General features: G+C 42.0%; 1 protein-coding gene across 1 annotated transcript; it reads left to right on the top strand.

Annotated features, from left to right (window-relative positions):
• Positions 1–17,790: 17,790 nt before the first annotated feature.
• Positions 17,791–19,386, top strand: ugt5e1 (UDP glucuronosyltransferase 5 family, polypeptide E1; the record flags this gene model as incomplete). The annotated part of the gene is made up of 1 exon (XM_084333460.1): positions 17,791–19,386. One exon carries the CDS (start codon positions 17,791–17,793, stop codon positions 19,384–19,386), a length of 1,596 nt encoding a protein of 531 aa, XP_084189586.1.
• Positions 19,387–22,115: the final 2,729 nt, after the last annotated feature.

The following is a 22,115-nucleotide window of genomic DNA, read 5'->3' on the forward strand; positions in this document are numbered from 1 at the left end:
ACGGAGTAACGTTAAGTCGAGTTCATACTAACTACACTAGTACACGTATGAACTCGACATAACGTTACCCCGTTTCCATGAAGTGTTTAAGTAGCAGCAATCTTGTTGAAAATGTAACGTTAATAAATGCTCCGAGTCCGAGCATAGCTCCGGAGAAATCTCTCTCTCTCTCTCTCTTGCCGTCATGAAAATTGTTGTAGTTGTTGTTTTAACCAAATAAAAAGCAGCAGCACTATTGCATAACTGAGTCATGTTTGCTATGTATTTCTTTCTTTAGGGGAGTTTGTTTCACAGTTTTAGCATGATGTTTTATAGATGGCTAGGTTAAACAGGTTTTAGTTTTTAAGAGTGGTTTGATTTAGATTAGATAATTTAGTTATTTTTAAATGTCTGATCTAAAGATAAACAAATGGTTTTAAAAGTGTTATATTTATCTTCTCTTATAGTACCAGAGAGAAGCTGAGGAGAATCAACCAGCAACAAAAGCTACATTTGTTTAAAAAAGAAATATATATATATATTTTTTTTTCTTTTTTTTTTTTATATATTTTTTTGGTATCGAAAATATCTAAACTTTCGATACTTTTCAAGGTATCGTATCGAAGTCGAAATTCCAGTATCGTGACAACACTAGGTACAATACAGTACAGCTCAATATACACAATTGTTAACACTTTGAGCGCCACTCACGGCTAATCTCGGGTTTACGATTGTGACGTTGAAAGCCACGTCACGGCTTTTCTCGGAATTATTTTTTTTTTTTTTATATTAGCGATCTGAAATCATATTGCATAACCCGAGCCTACCGTTGGATATCCAGGGGCCGCCGGTGATCAGATGTGAAAAAAGCGCCCCCTATCGTCTCCCAGATGGTAAATCACCCTTTTGGAATGGGCTCAATGAAAATGGATGGGGGAAAAAAAATATTCCAGTCCACATTTTCCAGTCCACTGATGCAGCCGGAGTTACCAGAGTTCATTCTGGAGCCTCTGAGCCGCGGCGAGCATGGGTTATACTGTACACACGTTGGATCAATATACTTATCGATTTTTTCGAATGGTGATCAAGAATTGGAATATACCATTTGGATACCATCTGATGTCAGGTAAGGAATCTATGTTATCAGTGTTAGGATAATCAGACTTGTTTTCATCGAGAAAAGCCATGAGGAAATAATAGCAGCGATTATCAGCGCACGGCACGAGCGTGCATGCGCACACATATACTATCGACCATCTAGCGTTTATTTGAAAACGATTCATAAATAGACCGACAAATGATAACGTCTGGAATATTCGAGTAAAAGGCGATTATCAGGGAATGTGTTGTTTTTTCTTCGAAACCAAGTGGTTTTCAAAATGCTATAAAAAGGAAATGAAGCAATAAAAACACAATCTGCTTTGCCAATGTTGACTGGAAAATGATTCTTTGATAAGCGATGGGCAGATTAGACACATAGCATAATTTAAAACATAGATTAGGCGATATTAACGTTACATGGGCCGTGGACCGTGGCATCAACGGGGTAAAAAGGAAAACACGGCCTGGCACTGAAAGTGTTAAGGGGATGCAGACCAGAGAAAGACTTTTGTCTTGTTTACATCAGGGTCTCCCATTTTCAATGCATCATAACATATATGACATACATGACATATAGACAGTACTGCTACATCTAGACATTTATGACATACCAGATCTACAAATACAGTACTGTTTGTGATAGAAAAAGAGTCTAAAAAAGTCTCTATCGATTTTTAAGGGCCGATTTTTAAGGGCCCTTTTCGGGCGGGGGCCCCCTTTTTATGCTTTTTGGGGGGTTTTGGTGATCAAATATTGAATATTGAACTATAATAATCAGTGCAGGAGCTCACTGATCCTTGAAAGACACTTTTATCACTGACTTAAAAGGCCCATACATCTCCATAAATGTTCAGGGGGGAGGGAATAAGTGCTTACCCTACAGACCCCAAGAAGTGCTGTATATTCTGTATTGTTTAATATAAATGCATTTTTTATTCCAATCCCGATTTGTGGGACTTGACTTCTTCGTAATACCAGCATTCAACTGTATGCGCCACAGCGGTTTCTATCATCATCATCACCACCCACGCTATGCATAAAATATAGGTCCGCGGAGAGGCACGCTGAGGAGGCCGTGCAAACTGCAATGGAATATGGGGCATCTCTCTCTCTTTACCTAATATTTTGTTTCTATCCGGACATTTTTCAGTTGGAAGGGCATGCATATCTATATGCGTAACGGCAATTTTTTTTTTTTTTTAGGGCACTTTTTTTATGAGGCCCAAAAAGGCTTTCATGGCATGGGAATTCAGCTAAGCACACCAGGCAGACATCTCTGCATCACTCTTGATTATTTTAAGTCACCATTGCAGAAGAAGTATTCATGTGTGGTGCAAACCAAGGTGTGGGGCAGGGTGATTGCCGGAGTTTGCTACCTATTATAATAACTTTAATAACTTTATTTTAGCACTTTTCATACAGAGGTTGCAGTTCAAAGTGCTTCACAACAGTAAGAAATACAGGCATAAGCGAGCATAAAAAGATACAGGTAGAATCACAGTGTTTCACATTAGGATCTAGCATCCCAATAGGCTCTCCGCTTACAGTTTTCAGTAACACAAATAGTAAAAATAGTTTAAAATGATTCAGTTTAAAAATAGTCAAAAAATTATAAAATAGAACGGACATAAAAAATACAGGCATGAGCGAGCATAGCAAGGTATGGCAAATCACAGTGTTTCACATTAGGATCTAGGATCCTAATAGGCTCTCTATTCAGTAATACAAATAATCAGTGTTTCACATTTGGATCTAGCAAATAATAAAAATAGTTTAAAATGATTCAGTTTAAAAATAGTCATCAGTAAGAAGTAAAAAGTGCAATAACCGACACATGAATTTGATAGGCAGTGTATAAGAGTAGGCAGGGTAAGAATAGTGCAGGTAAATACAAGTTGTGTCAGGATATCCCTGATGTTTCCTCTTGCCACTAGGTGGTAGCAGATATCTATCAGTGAAATGCCTGAGCAAAGAGATAGGTTTTAAGCTGTCTTTTAAAGATGTCTAGCGAGTTGGCTTCCCTGATGTTTTGGGGTAGTTTGTTCCATAGTTTTGGGGCATAGTTGATAAAGGCTGCATTACCGATCCTCTTTTGACTGCTTCTGGGAGCCTCTAGTAGTCCAGCAGCTGATGATCGCAGTGTTCTTGCTGGTGTGTAATTTATTAGAGTGTTGGCGATGTAGCTAGGTCCCTGTCCATTTAGAGCTTTGTATGTAAGGAGAAGGACCTTAAAGTCAATTCTAAATGTTACAGGAAGCCAGTGTAAAGCAGCTAAGACTGGACTAATGTGCTCTCTCCTTTTGGTTCTAGTTAGCAGTCGGGCTGCAGAGTTTTGGATTAGCTGAAGCCTCTCTGTGGTTTTCTTAGGGAGACCTGTGAAAAGTGCATTACAGTAGTCTAACTGGCTAGATATGAATGCATGAATTAGCTTCTCAGCATCGTTCTGATTAATAAATGGTCGTACTTTTGCTATATTTCTGAGATGGAAGAACGATGTTTTCGTCACTTTGCTAAATGAGAATTGAAGTTCAGTTCTGAATCTATGATAACCCCAAGACTAGTGACCTCAGATTTGATCCAAGGGGTTAGTCCCCCCAGGTTCTTTATTAATGTTTCTTTTTTAGTTTTGGAGCCGATAATTAGAATTTCAGTTTTGTTCTCGTTTAGTTTCAGGAAGTTCTTACTCATCCATTTATTTATTGCCAGTAAGCAGTCTGTAATGGAGCTAATCGATGTATCATTTGGTTCAGCAGATATGTACAGTTGTGTATCATCCGCATAGCTATGGAAATCTACATTATGTTCTCTGATGATATCACCCAGCGGTAACATGTAAAGGGAGAAGAGTAAAGGACCTAAGCAACTCCCTTGTGCAACTCCATAGTTGTTGTCGTATATATCAGACATGTGATCTCCTAGTTTAACATAGAATTTCCTCCCTCCCTGTATGTTTTAAACCAGCCCAGCACATGTTCTGAGAAACCGACATGGTTTTCAAGACGATCGATTAAAATATCGTGATCGATTGTATCAAATGCTGCACTGAGATCTAACAGGATAAGGATGGAGATCTTATTCTCGTCAGAGTTTAGTCTGAGGTCACTGATTATTTTGGTGAGGGCAGTTTCAGTGCTATGATATTTTCTGAATCCTGACTGAAATTCTTCTAAGATGTTGTTTTGTTCAAGAAAGGAATTTATTTGAACTGAAACTATCTTTTCAAGTACTTTACTAATGAATGGTAGGTTGGATATTGGACGATAATTTGCCATTTCATTACTATCCAAGTTAGGTTTTTTTAGTAATGGCTTTACAACTGCTGTTTTAAAGGCATCCGGGAAAATACCAGTCCTAAGGGAAGTGTTTATGATATCTAGCACAGGGCTTGAAACACTATTAAATACCCGTTTGAAGAAAGCTGTAGGTATAGGGTCAATATCTGAGGTGGAGGAGTTACATTCTGAGACAGTTTTGCAGAGTACATCTAATGTGATGCATGTGAAACTTCTCATGGTTACATTGCGCGGTTTGCCGCAATCAGCTTTATTTCCATCATGAGTAATGCTGGCCCTGATCAAGGTTATTTTGTTGTTAAAGAATAGTGCAAGTTCTTCACACTTAACCGTTGATGACTGAGGAGGTGTAGGGGCAGTGTTGAGTAGTACATTAATAGTGGAAAAAAGGATTCTGGAGTTTCCAGAATTTTCTGTAATGATTTTAGAGAAGTAATCTTTCCTTGCTAAGCGGATGGTTTTATTATAAGCAGTTAAAGCATCTTTGTATATATCACAGCATATGGTGGTTTTTGTTTTTCTCCATTTTCGCTCCGCTGCACGACATTTCCTTTTTTCTTTGTTGACCGTATTATAGTTTAACCAGGGCGAGGCTCTAGTTTTCTTCTTTTTCATTTTTAATGGGGCGACAGAATTTAATATATAAGATTTTCTACCATTTCATTTAGAGAGCTGTCATGATTGTGTGGTTCATGTAGTCTGATAAGATCAATGAACTTTGATTCAGCTTTGTCGTTTAGGAGCCTCTTTTTAACTATGATTTCTTTTTTTGTTTTAGTAAGGGTTATTTGAGTATCAAAAAATATACAGTGATGGTCGGAGAGAGGTAATTCAGTTATTGAGATATTTGTTATGCTTAGCCCAGTTGTTGTTATAACTAAGTCTAGTGTATTCCCAAGCCTGTGAGTTGCATTTGTTATATGCTGTATTAGGTCAAAGCTATCCAGTAGATTTTTTAGTTCTATAGTTTTCTAGTCTGTTTTCTTATTAAAATGGATGTTCAAGTCTCCATTTAGGATCACCTTATCATATCCGGTAACACATAGTGAGAGTGGAGTCCTGGTATAGGATTGGTGCATGTCAAATTATTTCAGCGTGAAACAGTACAGACACAGAAGGTCCAATATGCAAAACAAGATGAGAACAAGTGAACTTTAGTTTATAATTTCCCACAAGCATCAGGATATTCATATCCAGTCTTAAGAGTAACCTGACTACTAGCATGTCAAATTTGAAAGCTCTCAGAGTTTGTATTATTAATCTACATTAGTTCATATGCCTCAAATCCCATACAGCCAGGCTTTATTTGAGCTCTTTTTAGTTTTTGTTTTGGGGTGTATAACAAATTTTTTTCTTTTTTTATCCACTTTTTCTCCTTTTTCTATTTTTTTCTCCCATCCCAATTTAGCCCTGCCAATTCTCCCCTCCCCTGTCTTGAACGTTGCTCACATATGCCCCCCACTGGTCGGTTGTAGGGAGGATAGAAGCCTTGCATCACATGTCCCCTCCGATACAGGAGGCAGCCTGTCACATATTTTCACCTGCCAGCGCGGACTCTCATTTGGCGAGGTGTAACGTATGGGAGGCTCACACTACCCCCGCTATTTTCCTGTCTCTGCTGTGCAGGCGTCCCCCAACTGACCTGTAGGAGTCGCTGTCCACAACGTCCAGATTACCACCCATCGACTTCCACCCGCTAACTCTGCCAATTGAGTTATATGACGGCCGGCCCAAGTCGGAGGCAACGCCGACAGCCGGAGTCGAACCCGGTGTCTCTTGCGTTGGTGACGAGCGCAATGTCCGCTGCGCCACCCAGCCGCCCGGTGTATAACAATATCTGTACAATAATACCATTTTTACAGTCAAATATTTTTATACAAGAATCCATGTCATATATATGGGACACCTTAGAGATTAGAAAAAACATTAGTGTTTTGTTCTACCTCCAGTAGGTGTATCTCAAAAACGACAGTTGTCACTATATGCTAATAGTGTCCAGTGCTGTATATTAGATTAGATTCCCATTTATTGTCATCATACAGCACAAGTACAGTACAACCAAAACAATGCGCGCACACACACACACACAACCGTGTATTTATCAGACTATAGCTTTTGCTCATACCAAAATGCAGGACCCCGTCCTTTGAAGACGCACCTTTCAGCTTTTTAGCTGCAGCCTAAAAGGCATTAGCTCAGTTGACAGTTTTGAATGAAATCTTAACCTCGTTTTAATTTAAAATAGGTGACTATGTAGTACAAACATAGTCTACTTTTTATTTTATTGTATTATTCTCATTCATTCATTCATACAGGTCTGCGTTTTAAATTTTTATGAAATGTGCTGTATAATTAGTTTGGTCTATTGATAGTGCATATCTGAATATATTGTACATGTGACCTCATTCCCAGTTTTATCTCCTCCAGATAATTTGACCTAGTCGTGCCGCCTTGCAAACGAAAAATATACACAAATCAAATGGCTGTGAGCCGTGATGTTCGAATGCAAACAGCCAATCCGATGGCGAAATCCCATGTACCAGCGCGACGCGCACAGCCATGACGCTCTGTGATTTGAGCTCCAGCGGTGGGCTTCTCTCCTCCGATGCGAGGGGATACATTTCCATGTCACGGACAGAACATTGAGATGTATGGTATTGGCTACCATTACAATAATTTATCTCTTTTCAAAGACAATTAACGGACACTATCAAACTAAATAGTAATGCCATGTACGACGAAAACAGCAAGACAGGTAGTAAACGAATACACGATGCCCCGTTTAACCTTCAGATATCAGTTGTTAACCTTGGTCTGCATCTTCTATGACAACAAAACAACTATTGGGACTGGCGCACGCAGATCGCTCGTATCGATCACTTTGATGGTTATAAAGAGGGGTTGTCTCTATCGATGCTGGGGATAGAATGACACTTGTGGATATATTTAGAGACCTGTCCGCCTCACGCTTTGCGTGTATAACCCATTGGGTCATGATTTATCCATTGGTGATGTAAATTAAGCCGGCGTGAACGTTTTACATTTAATCTGAGAGAGAGAGAGAGAGCAGGCCTACCTGCTGCACGGTTATTACCGGAGACACCGGCTCACTCCCATCGGCTTTTAAATCATTCTGTGAAATCACAACAGTGGCATTAAGCTATTCCTTAATAAGTCCACATAACCTATACTAGCCCGTCTAAACAACAATTCCAGAATAAGACAATTGCTGCAGATATCCAAAAACGCCAGCTGCCATCCCGCTGCATAAAAATGACGATATCCCAAGACCACGAAAACATCCCAATGACCATATAGTTTGAGCAAATACAATTGGATAGCCTTGGTGCCTGCATGTGGATGCAATGATGACAGGTTAATTTCAGGCAGGACGGTTCAGGGAAGGTAACCTATTGCACCAGTCTCATTAATTTGGATGATTGCAATAATAATAATAATAATAATAATAATAATAATAATAATAATAATAATAATAATAATAATAATAATAATAATAATAATAATAATAATTAACAATCATAATAAGAAGAACAAAAACAATGATGCTAATAATAACAACAATAATGATAATACCAATAATACTTCAACATAATAATACATTGCAGCTCATAATAGCGCAAGTCTTTACCATGCATTTGACCAAGGCATTCTGAAGCTATAGAAGAAACCGACTGTCAAAATACTCACCCAGCCGCCTCCAAGGACGTATACGGTGAGTTCAGGAAAAACGGAATTCCAATGTCCCCTAATGTCCTCAAATTCAATTCAAATCCAAAAGCAGAAACGTGTGTGTGAGTGTGAGGAAGTCGGCGAGGGAGCGTGCGTGTTATGCGTGTGTGAGAGTGTGCGTGCGTGTGATGTTCCACAGGCTACCGACGTGATGTCCCATCTGTTGTTTCTGGACAAGAGATCAAGCGCACAATAGTGTATACGTCTGTGTAGAATTCCTCTAAGGCGGAAGAAAATGAAAACGACGGAGGACACATTATTATGAGCAGGTATTTGAGCAGGAATTAATGTTATTGTAGACTTCGATCATTTATTATTAGAGGTAGGCTCTTCTGGTTTGACTGACCGTTTCCCCCCTGTTATTGTCTATAGTCTATCACATACTACACTACAAATGCGTTCCCCCCAAAAAGGGTGTGGGTTTATAATTTGGGTCTACATGGCACATGCTCAAAAGATGCTCCGTTTAACGCACCCGTCCGGTGATGGCAACACGTTATCGGCTGTCCAATGCGACGGATGTGAGGGGGAGGGGCAGCTGGATGCTTGACGTCCTACTAGCATCCCCTTCTCTCCTGCAACCCCTCCTCGCTGCTCGCTCACCGGCCCCATTCATGATACTTATCCCCGGGTATAAAGAACCAGCTGCTAGCGCTCCCACAAGTCAGAACTGTAATAGATTCACAAAAAAATAAAAAATAAATAAAAAAACATTGACAAGGGAGACAGGAAGTATGATACCATTGAACAAAAATGAAAAATGTGTGGTTAACAATAAATATATTAAACCAAGGTTTAATCAACCATGCCTATAGCCTATAACTGAACAGGACTGAACTGTTTTTCACTTACACAATTTCTACCATCTCCACAAACATTTGCCCTCTAATATCGAACCACATTTGTATGCACAGGATGTGAAGCTACATCTACCATCAATAATACAACATGATCCAAAGATGGACAACTGTGGGAGAAGGGTTACGGGCGGAGTGAGTGTTTAATTCCACGAATTACAAGGGACTGATTTCAACTTTGATTCCCAGTATTTCTTTAAATATTAAGAGCATTCTACATACACAAAAAACACATAAACAATGGTTGTTTTTGTAAAACTGAGGCTGTGTCTGATGTGCTTTGGTGGTTCCCTCCACTGGGACAGAATGGAACTGCGAGAGTAAAAAAGAAAAAAGAAGATTATTCAGTTATTCTGTGAGAGAGTTGCTGAAACAAAATTATGCTATCTTCCAATATAAAAAGTTATCTTTATTCATATTCACACATGAACTTAGTTTGTGCGACTATTTTGCTGATAATAGATGGATGTAGCTTCACAAAATATTATTTTTGTATAAAAGACTTGTGTTTATGACAATTTATTGTCACTCAGCAGATTATTTATAATTGATTAATTTAGTTTGGCGCTATCTCCAGGGCCCAGGAGTTAAAAACTTTTAATCCCTTTTAAGGCGGCACGGTGGTGTAGTGGTTAACACTGTCGCCTCACAGCAAGAAGGTCCAGGGTTCGATTCCCGCTTGGGGACCAGGTTTCCATGATGCCAGGTACTCAGGTGGGGTATCTCCCAGGCCTTTCTGTGTGGGGTTTGCATGTTCTCCCCGTGCTCGCAGGGGTTTCCCCCCGATAAGATAAACCCAATGGAAAAACATGCACAACAGATCGCTAACGCTGTGGTGTCCTTGACGAAGACGGACAGGAGCACTTGGATTGGTCCCCGGGGCGCGGCTCACGTTGATGCCCTATCTGCTCCCGGCTGCCCATGGGGGGAAGGACAACAGGATGGGAAAAGTGCAGAGAGACATTTCATCGGCGACTCAGTGGTTCCTGTGGGTTGCCCATCTCGCGTGTGTGTGTTAAACTGCATGACAAATAAAGACTTCTAGTCTTCTAGTCTAACCAATTAATCCCTATCTGATTGGATCAGATTTGGATTTTGGGTAGTTGAAAACCAAAAAAACAGGATGAGGATCACTTTGATATCCGATCAGATCAGGAAATAAAATCCCAGCTTTAATCTGGATCAAATCTTCAAAACGGGTAGTTCAAACTGACAACACAGGATTGGGATCAGTTTGATCCCAAATAACTGGATTATCTTGATCCCACCAGAGGGGTGGATTTCCAGTGGATTACCAGAGCAAAATGTAGTATACAATTTATTTAAAAATATGTTTCAATATAAATAAGATGGAAAGTTTGTTAACTGAAAGAAAAAAGAAAAAAATAATTGCCTTCATGGCAAAAAAATAAATAGAATTGGTCACATTTGTGGTGGCTTATTTTGTTTTCAACCAAATGTCTTTCTTGTGTATGTACAGTATGTGATGAATAAATCTCTTAAATCTTGAAATGTTGATGACAAAAATGTTTATGCTCATAAAAGTATCACAACAAAGATTGTCAATCACAAATGTAATTTAGATTAAAGAAAAAATATATAAAAAAAAAAAAATCCATCTGTCATCACCTTCAGCAAACTGAAACCTCACTTAGAATTCAGCTCATCAAAGCACGCTTGGATGATCAGCTGCCTTTGAATTAATGTTTTTTTGTTGTTACCTAGTGGGAGTTTTTTTTTTATTACAATAAAATTATGATTTTATGTCCTTTATGTATTTAACAATACAATTAGACATTATAGATGTCTCTGCAATGTGGTCCCTTGTCTTCCTTGTATTATTTTTCATATCCACTAGATGGAGATTGGTAGGATTCAATCACTGAATCTAGTAATCTTGAAAAGTCTGAATCTGGATCAGGGTGATCTATACCCTGGATTGCTTTGAAATACCGGGACAAAATCTGGCAGAGTTGTCTGATCCTGGATCACAAAAAATGGGATTTAAAAATCTGATCGGGTCAGATATGGATTAAAAGTTTTGAACTCCTGGGCGCGTGTAGCTTTATGCCAAGCAAGCAGTGCAAAAATGTACCGTAGTGGCATGCAGTAATGCGCCTTTCATTTTCGCGGAAATAGGCTGTCTATTGCCATTCTCTTTGACAAACTCTAACCTTAACCAGCTCCTTAACAACGCCTAAACTTAACCGTTCTAACCTTAACCAACTCCGAAACAATGCCTAACCTTAACCTTAACCATAGAAATTATATTGCCATTCTCTTTGACAAACTCTAACCTTAACCAGCTCCTTAACAGCGCCTAAACTTAACCGTTCTAACCTTAACCAACTCCGAAACAATGCCTAACCTTAATCGGCGAAAGAATACACGTTAAAAAAAAATCACGTTAAAAAATATTTTCGATGGGATTCGAACTCGCCAGCAAACAAGCCATAGGATCCACAGCCATGTGTCCTTACCAATTGAGCTATTTGTTGGATACTGAATAAGGGGCGGTGACTTCTATATATTGAGCTCCGCTCGTGTCGCATGCGCGGGCACCTCGCGCGAGCACGCCGGCGCACGCACGCACCTGAGCGAGCACGCCGCCGCCGGTGCACGCACGGTAGCGCGTGTCTGAAAAGAAGGGCGCTTTACCGCACTAGCGTGCGGTGACGAATGCGGAAGCATTTTTGCACTGCTTGCTTGGCATTAACGTACAGGCCTCCTGCGTCCAGGGCCCAGTAGTTCAAAACTTTTAATCTCAATCAGATCCGATCAGATTTTTAAATCCAATTTTTTTCACCCAAAATGTGATCCAATCGGATGGGGATTAAAAGTTTTGAACTCCTGGACCCTCAGGATGCTCAATGACGATGTAACATCAACCCATCCATCAACTCCTGTTGAAACTGCACCCTCAAGGCATAAACAATCAATTGCACATGCACTGCTGGTCAGGCATAATAATCTATCTTGCAAATACAATTACCGTTTGCTTATATCATTACAGTTTGTTGCACAATACACTAATGGGAGTGGCCTCGTTTTTATCTACAGAACCTTTAAGCTATTTAAATACACTTACATTTTATTGTATCATGTGTACATGTGTGCTAGCGCAGCTGCGCAGGTATAGTTATGAGTGTTGGGGCGCCAGGGTGGAGCACCACGTAACGCACTGTAGTGCAACGCGGCGGCCCGGGTTCAACTCCTGGACCCGGCAACCTTTGCCGAATGTTTTCCCCCATATCTCTCCTCCCATTCTTCCTCTCTGCTGGACTTGTCCAATAAACAAATAATCTACCAAAAACATAATAAATTAAAAATAATGTAGTCATGTAGTAAATTATTCAGGCAAAGCCGTTGCAGTGGCTTAAACGAGGAAATATTGTGCACTTCACACGTTTCTATAATTGTTTTGTCGAAACCGGAAAGCCTGTAGCCTGTACTTCCTGTACTTCCATTTACACACTTTAGGAGGCCTAGCCTGACCCCAAGAAGATCGTCGTCAAGTGGAACCAACCTACCACCCGTTAACAGCTACAGTCTTTCCTCAGCTTCACCAACTTCTATCTGCGATTCATTTGGGACTACAGTCGGGTGGCCGCCCCTCTCGCGGCACTCACCTCCTCCCTGCATCCCTTCATCTGGACTTCTGCAGCCAGTACCGCCTTCACGGACCTAAAGAGTCGTTTCACGTCTGCGCCGGTCCTAGTCAACCCTGATCCCTCGAGACCCTTCATCGTGGAGGTTGATGCCTCTGACACAGGAATCAGGGGCGTACTCTCTCAGGCATCTACCGACCAGAAGATGCACCCCGTCACCGTCTGGTCGGATCACAAGAATCTGACGTACATCAGATCAACCAGACGGTTGACCTCACGTCAGGCACGCTGGGTGCTCTTCCTGGGGTGTTTCGATTGTACAATCACCTTCCGCCCAGGATCTCAGAACGCCACGGCAGTGGTCCAGAGGGCCCAGCGCACCCAGCCTGATCCCCGGACTGGTCCCTCAGGGCGTATATTCATTCCAGATGCCGTCAGGACCGAGGTCATGCAGTGGGAACATGCTAGCCGGTTCGCTTGCCATCCTGGGACACAAAGAACACTGTCTTTCCCACGCCGACGGTTCTGGTGGCCTACCATGGCCGCAGACGTCAGAGAGCTTGTCTCTGCCTGCCCTACCTGTGTACGGAACAAGGCGTCTCATCGCCCACCATCAGGCCTGCTGCAGCCTCTCCCCATGCCCAGTCGTCCGTGGTCCCACCTCTCTGTGTACTTCGTTACCGGCCTTCCCCCTTCCCTGGGAAACACTGTCGTCGGGTCTGGAACTCTGTGTGTTCTGCACTGCTCCACGCCACAGCACGGACCACCCGGAGCACCAACCCTCACCGATCCCTGGCTCCAGAGTACCAGGTAGGCCAACAGGTGTGGTTGTCGACTGCAGACCTCCCCCTCAACGTCGCTTCCAAGAAGCTCTCATCTCGGTACATCGGTCCCTACACCATTGACCAGGTGATCAACCCCGCCGCCATCCGGTTGGTTCTCCCTCCCTCCCTCTGACGCATCCACCCGGTGTTCCACATCTCTCGGATCAAGCCCTACATCACCAGCAACCTGGCTCCACCTGCTCCCCCCCCCCCCCTCCCCACCCAACTGGTAGATGGTCACTCACAGTGGATGGTTCGGAGACTCCTGAAGGTCTGTCGCCAGGGTCGGGGCTTCCGGTACCTGGTAGATTGGGAGGGTTATGGACCAGAGGAATGGAGTTGGATTCCCCGATCCCAGATCATGTCTCCCATCCTTCTCCATGACTTCTACCGAGCCCACCCGGATGCCCGGGCCAATCGCCAGGAGTCTCCCGCTCAGGGGGGGGGGGGGGGGGGGGGGGTCTCCTGTTACGGTTCCACCTACACAATCCCCTCTGTCTCCGTCACACACCGCTGTGTCTGTCTCTAACCCTGTGTTTGTCCCATTCACTCCCTGCACACACAAATCATCACACTGATGGATGGAGACTCCGCACCTGCCTGCTAATCACCACACCACCCTACAAGATACCAGGATCTCCATGCATCAGTGTCAAATCTTCGTTTTAAGATGGCCTGGCAAGTATCTTTGATATTCCTCCCACTGAATATGTTTTTCATAGTTTCTATGTTAACCTTACTCCTGTTGTCTTTTCGTATATCCACCCGTTTCATGGTTTTTTGACATCTCATGTTTTTTCATGTTTTTGTATTGTGTTTTTTCCGTGTGCTTCCCCTCGTTTATGCTGTGAAGACTTATTTAGTTTTTCTCTCTGTTGTCTTCACAGCTTCACTCCCGTGCTTCCCACTGGTCACGGTTATCCACCCAGGCTCAATACGCACACACACACACACACACACACACACACACACACACACACACACACACACACACACACACACACACACACACACCGCACTGGTGTTCATTCATTTTTGCAACGTATTAATAAATGCACTTCAGGGTTGACCATTCTTCTGTCTCCCATGTTGTGCATTTGAGCCTACCTGTTCCTAACAATGAGTTCCCAAAAAAATAAGGGGGGGGGGGGCTCAAGGGTAATTCAGGGGGGATAATTGGCACTATGGTTAGGGTCAAGCGAATCAAAATAATTTCCCCAAATCCCTTTGCATAATGGATTGGAAAAAACTGATTTCAGATCCAGAACACATGCCTCAGATCAGTCATCCATTCTCTCCCAGATGACGTCAAAAGTATGTGTCGAAGTTCAAATGCATTTTTTCTTTCTTGTGCCAAAGTGCAACCTCTAACCATGCAGCCAAGGGGAAATTGCCATTTGAGCTTGTAGTAGTAGTAGTAGTAGTGTGTGTCTGTGTGTGTGTGTGTGTGTGTGTGTACAAGAGTAAAAAAACAGGGCTCCATCTGGGGCCACTCTCCTAAACTGAGTGCCAATATCCACAGCACATCAGATCACCACAACCAGGTAAGCAGTGCCTTCTTTGATTTGCAAGTGTGTGTGAGTGAGGGAATGAGTTAGTATATTATTCTGTAAACAGAAAATACAGTTGAAAAGATAATGTTAGAGGTCGTTTCATAAGTTTATGATATTCTGTAAATCAGTTACAGTAGAATTATCTGAAAGCTTGACAGCATTGACAGTCTGACATAACGGGACCAAGAGTAAATACAATAAATGCAAACTGAATGTCCATTAAGTTTGTGTCTATCAAGGCACTTGGGGGGGGGATCCTGCTAGGGGGGTCCGGGGGCATGACCCTTAGGCTGTAAAGACAAAAATTTGGTGGCCTCTGGCACATTCTAAAGCTACTATTCCATCATATACAGTGATCTTAACTATTGCCTATTTTAATGAGTCTGCCTACTTGATTGTTCACATGTATTGAATTAATGTAGAGGATTAGGCTTCTTGTGCATTTGATCCCACAGTCTGTAATAGTTATTCATATTTCAAAGCCTATTCCTGACTGAACTTTTGTAATAAAGAATTGTTAATTTTTTTAATTAATTTACTGTTTATTGTATCATTTATTATTTATTTATCTTACCTATGTTAAAAACACAACAAAGGAGGGGGGATGGGTAGCAGTGCACTAAAGAGGGGATAAATATGGAATAAAATGTGACCGCTGACCTTGGGTCGGCAGACAATACTCTGCCAATGTAGCTGCAGCTAATCCAATAATATTCATTTTCGGGCGAAGTAGAGTGTGGTGTAACAGCAAGCAATGTCCGTTGGAAAAAGGCAAAAAACGATGGTTCCAGCCACTCTTCTCAATAGTACAGCAGGGTTAATCCACCTAGCAGAGGAAACCCTAATCAGTGGCATGTGTGTTCACAGTTTAATATTAAAACATATACATGTGGGCACTGGGCAAACAAAGAGCATCACTCAGCTTGAGGGGAGATGATAGGAGGAGGACCCCAGCCAAGCCACTCTATGGTCCCGCAGTAATGCAGTTAGGTTGTAAGGGGAGGACGTTAGGCTGTTGGTGATAGGGGATCTGACATTGTAGATACCGGGTGGGACGGACAGCACGTTGTCATGAGATCTCCTGAGTCTGCCATCTTGGAGTTCACCTGCCATTATAAGTCCAGGTGTCCAGCCATGACATCATCACGGGGCAGAGGAGGGAACATAGGGGGGACCTGGGACACCTGTTCAACCAAACCACAGTGGGAGGCAGGCGTCCCAGGTCCTCCCATAATTAGTTCACATTGCCCACAGCTCTGCATGACTTATCTAATTCTCAATTGTCTCAAGCCCTAGTCAGCACAGCCATGGCGCAGGGGGAAAAGTAATCTAACAGTAATCCGATATGTTAGAGGAGAAAGGGGTTAATCCACAGTCTTTCTTGTACACAGTACATATGTCCACATAAGGGAAGCAAGGTCCTGTCAACCTGTGACCAATGGTACATACATAGTGGTCAAATATAATCAAACTTCTCCCACTCATGAGTTCCAATCCGAAAGCTCAGAATAGTTTGAGTTCCCTGAAACGAACCAGGCTGCCCAATCTCATCAATCTCACAAGATACACTACACCACTAAGGTACCCATGTGCATGTCGAAATACTTCCCAAAGGTCAGTGAATACCATGACCACAACACCAGAGAGAGTTCCACAAATCATGTTCAACCCAGATTCGGCTCAAACAAGGGACTAAACACGTTTCGCAATTATGCCACATCAATGTGGAACCCCCTACCCACAGCCGTAAAATAATGTGAATCCCTACCCACCTTCAAAACTGCTCTCAAAGAGCACCTATGTGAGGCTGCAATTCAAAACTGGCCCCTGTAAATATCCAACCCCCCCACCCAACCCCCTCCAATGTACAGTTTCTTCCCCCTCAAATGTATATACTCTCTTTTAGAAACTCTGTTTCTTAAACAGTACTGTTTATCTGTATGTCATGTATGTCATAAATGTTACGATGAATTGAAAATGGGGGACCCTGATGTAAACAAGACGAAAGTCTTTCTCTGGTCTGCATCGCCTTAACAATTGTGTGTATTGAGCAGTACTGTATTGTAATTTGTACCCATTCTGCAATCTGTTAATAAAGTTTTCAATCAATCAATCAATAATTCCTTCTCTTTCCCCAGCTCACTTAGTAAAGTAATCAGCACTCGAATGGAGTGAAGCAATAATGATTAGCTGCTACTCCAGTAAGACAAACTACAGCTACGGCTTCACTAAATTATCAAAGTAGCCAAAGACGCACATGAACAGCACATATTAAAAACCCATTCATGAGCCACACATAATAATGACATTGATTGGGAGCCAGGAGTCTCAGGGAGCTCAATCTGAGAAAAAAGAAAAATGTAAAACCTGAACAACTTGAAAGGTAATATTAATTTAGATGAAACGACACATAATTAATTAATCAATAAAAGGAATAGGACTACACAGCACTAGACAATTTCTTTTTATTATACTAAAGGGGAAATTACATTGCATACTCAGAGAGGGTTGTTCTAATTAGAATATAATGTCAGCTATATTAATAATTAAATAAAGTATATCAGATTACATTAAGGTAGCCAATGTATGTGTAAAAAAGAAAAGGCCTGAAGCCTAACTATCTTTAGTCCAATAAGGTTTAATCAAGGATCAGGAAACCAGACCCATATGCAATGATATTTGTAATAGTAATGTTTTGGTATATTTTAGCTTTGTCTGTTCATTTCACAACCCCAAACTTTTCTGCATCTATTGCTGATACACATGTGATAAACATGACAACAAGACCCCATCTAAAATCTATACTCTTATTTCCTTAGCTGAAAATGGCAGCACCCAGCTCCCCCCAACATGCAGCTCTACTTCTCCTTGTGGGCATCCTTTGGACTCTACCAGCTCAAAGCCAGGCTGGCAAGATCCTGGTGTACCCAGTAGATGGCAGTCACTGGCTAAACATGAACATCCTTCTGAGAGAGATGCATGAGAGAGGCCACTCTATAACTGTTGTTCGCTCGACCACGAGCTGGTATATATCGGAGCAGGCGCCCCACTACAACTCAGTGACTGTGTCTGTCCCAAGAGCCAGCAGCCTGGAGGACCCAGAGTACATGGCGTCCTTCCTGAAGAGAAACCTACAGATATGGACCACAGAACGTTCCATATCGTCCTTCATCGCCCTCCAGCAGGAGACCATCAGTTTGCTGGAGGAGGCCCACGGTGCCAGCGCTGAGATGGCCCGCTTGATCATGGAGAACAAGCTGTTAGTGGACCAATTAAAAGCATCCAACTTTGATGTCATGCTGACTGATCCCGGATTCGGAGGAGGGGTTATACTGGGGAAATTTCTGGGTCTTCCAACGGTGCTCAACGTTCGCTGGATCACCAACGGCGATGGACATTTCGCCATAGCTCCTTCGCCTCTGTCCTATGTGCCGACCCTTGGGTCGCTGGTGTCCGATAAGATGAGCTTTGTCAACAAACTGAAGAATGTTTTGCATTATGGTATCGGGGTTTACCTTGATCATATCATAACGAGGCCCCTCTACCAAGGCATCTGCGATGAATTCATTGATCCCAACACCAGTATCTACTCCCTTATTCAGGGTGCTGACCTGTGGCTCATGAGAGTGGACTTTGTGTTTGAGTTCCCACGCCCAACAATGCCCAATATAGTTTACATGGGAGGCTTTCAGTGTAAGCCCTCAAAGCCTCTGCCAGCTGAGCTGGAGGCATTTGTGCAGAGCTCTGGGGAACATGGGGTGATTGTCATGTCTCTTGGGACCCTGCTGGGCAGTCTCCTGCCTGAGATTTCGGAGGTGGTGGCGGCCGCCTTTGCCCGTCTGCCGCAGAAAGTGCTGTGGAGGCACCAGGGGAAGAAGCCCTCGAACCTGGGCAATAACACCCTGCTTTTTGATTGGCTGCCACAGAATGATCTAATGGGCCACCCAAAAACTAGAGCTTTTGTCACACACGGTGGAACCAATGGGATCTACGAGGCCATATACCACGGGGTTCCAATGCTAGGATTTCCTCTCATCTTTGACCAGTTTGACAACATGTTGCGTCTGGAGGTCAGGGGTGTGGCTAAAGTCTTAGATGTGACAGCGTTGGAAGTAGATCTCCTGACAGAAGCTCTGAGGGACATCCTAGACATAGAGAAGCCCTACAGCAAGAACATGCTCAAGATGTCACAGCTACACCATGACCAGCCCCTCAAACCATTGGACATGGCCACCTTTTGGCTGGAATATGTCATGAGGCACAAGGGAGCAGCACACTTGCGCACAGACTCCTACAAAATGCCCTGGTATGCCTACCATAATGTCGATGTACTAGCATTTCTGCTCAGTATTGCAGTCTTGTTCTTGCTAGTTGTCTACAGGACCTGCAAAGTTATATGTCAGGTTATTAAGGTGAGGTAGTGTACCACAGTTGAAAATGGTGATTTTGGCTGGATTGGAACATTTACATTTCAAACCTTTATGTAAACTCGAAAGGCAACGGAGGTTTCCCCTCATTTACAGTCACGTCGAGTGTACATACAGAAATAAGCATAAATAAAGCCTATAAAATCACACAGCATATATACAATCATAACAATAAGACAACAAGATGAGGGTAGACCAAAGCAAGATTAGCGGATCAATTAAAACACATACAACTTGATTGACAAAGGTTGAAGATCAAGGTAGTCAACTCTGCAACAGAGGGGAGAATCTCAAGCTTTAAGGACTGTTCATTCCATGAGCTAGGGGCATCATAGCGAAATGCAGATTTACCCTGTTCAGAGCAAACTCTGGGACCAGCCAGTCACTAGAATAGGTTCCAAAATTCCATTCCAATAATGATATATACTTTTGTGTTTGTTGCATTTTGATATATCAGATTTTACTGCAGTTTCAGTACATTTAATGCAATCATCAAAAGCAACTATATGAATATAAAACTTTTTTTTGTGTGAGATGCATAATGTAAACCAAGCTATTGAACAAACTTTAACACCAACTTCTCAAAATGACCACATTTGACATGGTGCTTCCTTTAAAATAGCTGGGATGTTTTATTAAAAATTGTATTAAATCTTGTCATTTCTATTTTATTGTGTATTTTATATATATAAAATAACTATATATATATTATAGCTATAAATATTTTTTTAGACAACTCGTGATAGACATTCATCACATTGAAACAGAAACATTAACTCTTAAAAATGACTTAGTCCGCTGAGAAAAAAGTATGTGGTAATTAAGAAAAGAAAATATATATATTAGCTAATTTGAGTATATTAGTAACAAAATATATACAAGTCAAAAGGCTTAAGATTGTTTATTTTGTATCCAAATTCAATGTCTAAAGTTCCACTCGGATAGGATTAAAGGAATTGTTTTCCCTATTCAACTGTGGTACCTCCCCTTAACTCTTTGGACGCCATGATGGACTTGAGCATCGTTTGTTCCTACCACGCCACGTTCTAAAAGATAGGAATAAGTGGCAGTGTTTGCAGGGCTATATATATTCTATATTATAGCTATGGATAGAATACTATGGCCCATTTTACATCAACTATCGTTCAATATGTGAAAAATAATAAATTCTTTCATCCATACGTTCCCGTGTTATATCGTGGTGAATATAAGTATAGTTTTAGTGTGATCCTGTCTAATCCCAGAAAACGACGATATGCAGCAAAACGTGAATTTCACTAAAAGCGTTGCCGTTTCTCGCCTGGACACGTTACTATTTCCAAATCAAATGTATATAATAGGTATTATGTTTCATCATGAATGCATGAAAGGGGGGGGGGGTAGTTTTTTGATGCTTTGATCGTCACCAACGGCATACGTTGTGGAGTAACGTTACACACACGTTGCGATCGAGGTGAAATCATGGTAGGATCAAAGCAGGATTGATATCATTTAGCCCTTACCTTCACTAGGAGGTACCCCAAAAAGAATATTCCAATTGTCTAATCGCGAGTCCAAATATTGGTGTCCATCGTGTCGCCAACATAATCCACCACAACAGATGCATCGGGGGCATTTGACGCTGCTCAATGGGATCGGGATACCCGCTCGCCTCGCCTGACAAAGAAAAGTGCGCCCGGAGACATTTGATCGTTGCACAGGCCAAGATATAATGTTTCAAAGGGTGCTCTCGTCTTGTCGATGGTGTAAAATGAATTAGGTATATTGTTAGTAAGTTAGCCATGTAATAAGCAGGATAATGTATAGCTATACTCGGTCATTGTCGCAAAATAATTGACCGACACAGAGTTTAGAACACCGAGGCGCCACGCTGAGGTGTTCTAAACGCAGTGAAGGTCAATTATTTTAGCTACAATGACCTCGTAGCTATACATTATCCCTTACTTATTACATGGCGTTTTAACATTCGCCAAAATGCTTGATTGTGATTGGTCAATAGCGCTCGGTTGCCCCTGACAGCAGAGAATTATTTCTCGATAACTGACTGCAGCTATGGGCAATGCGCAATAATAACCGCTGATACGGGTAACATAGTGCTATTGACCAATCACAATCAAGCATTTTGGTCGCAGACAGTCACGAAAGCTAAGCTCAGCATATGCACAGCTGCACTCATCAGGTAATCAGACCACACACCTGCCGGCTGCCGGCGATGACAGAGGAGAGGAGCCACAGAACAACTGCGTCTGCATTTGATCTTGTCTTGTCGATGGTGTAAAATGAATTAGGTATATTGTTAGTAAGTTAGCCATGTAATAAGCGGGATAATGTATAGCTATACTAGGTCATTGTCGCAAAATAATTGACCTTCACTGCGTTTAGAACACCTCAGCGCGGATTCGTATTGAACACAAAAAACGCTTTATCAGCCCGATCGGTATAAAAGCATTCCACGATCAAGCAAAAATGTACGTCAGATAGTCCTTACCTGTGATCAAGAGTATTCCAAAAATAATATTACAATTGTTTGATCGCCATCTGGTACATCCGATGTCCATTTGGTCCACGGCATAACCCACCACAACATATGGATCCGGGATATTTGACACGCTTCAATGGAACCGGGAGAACCGCTCCATTCGCCCGACAAAGAAAAGTGAGCCTGGTGACATTTGACCGTTGTACAGGCCAAGATACAAGGTTTCAAAGGGTGCTCGATACCG

Source organism: Notolepis coatsorum (genome assembly GCF_963971535.1).
Source record: "Notolepis coatsorum genome assembly, chromosome: 17".
Lineage (NCBI taxonomy): Eukaryota > Metazoa > Chordata > Actinopteri > Aulopiformes > Paralepididae > Notolepis > Notolepis coatsorum.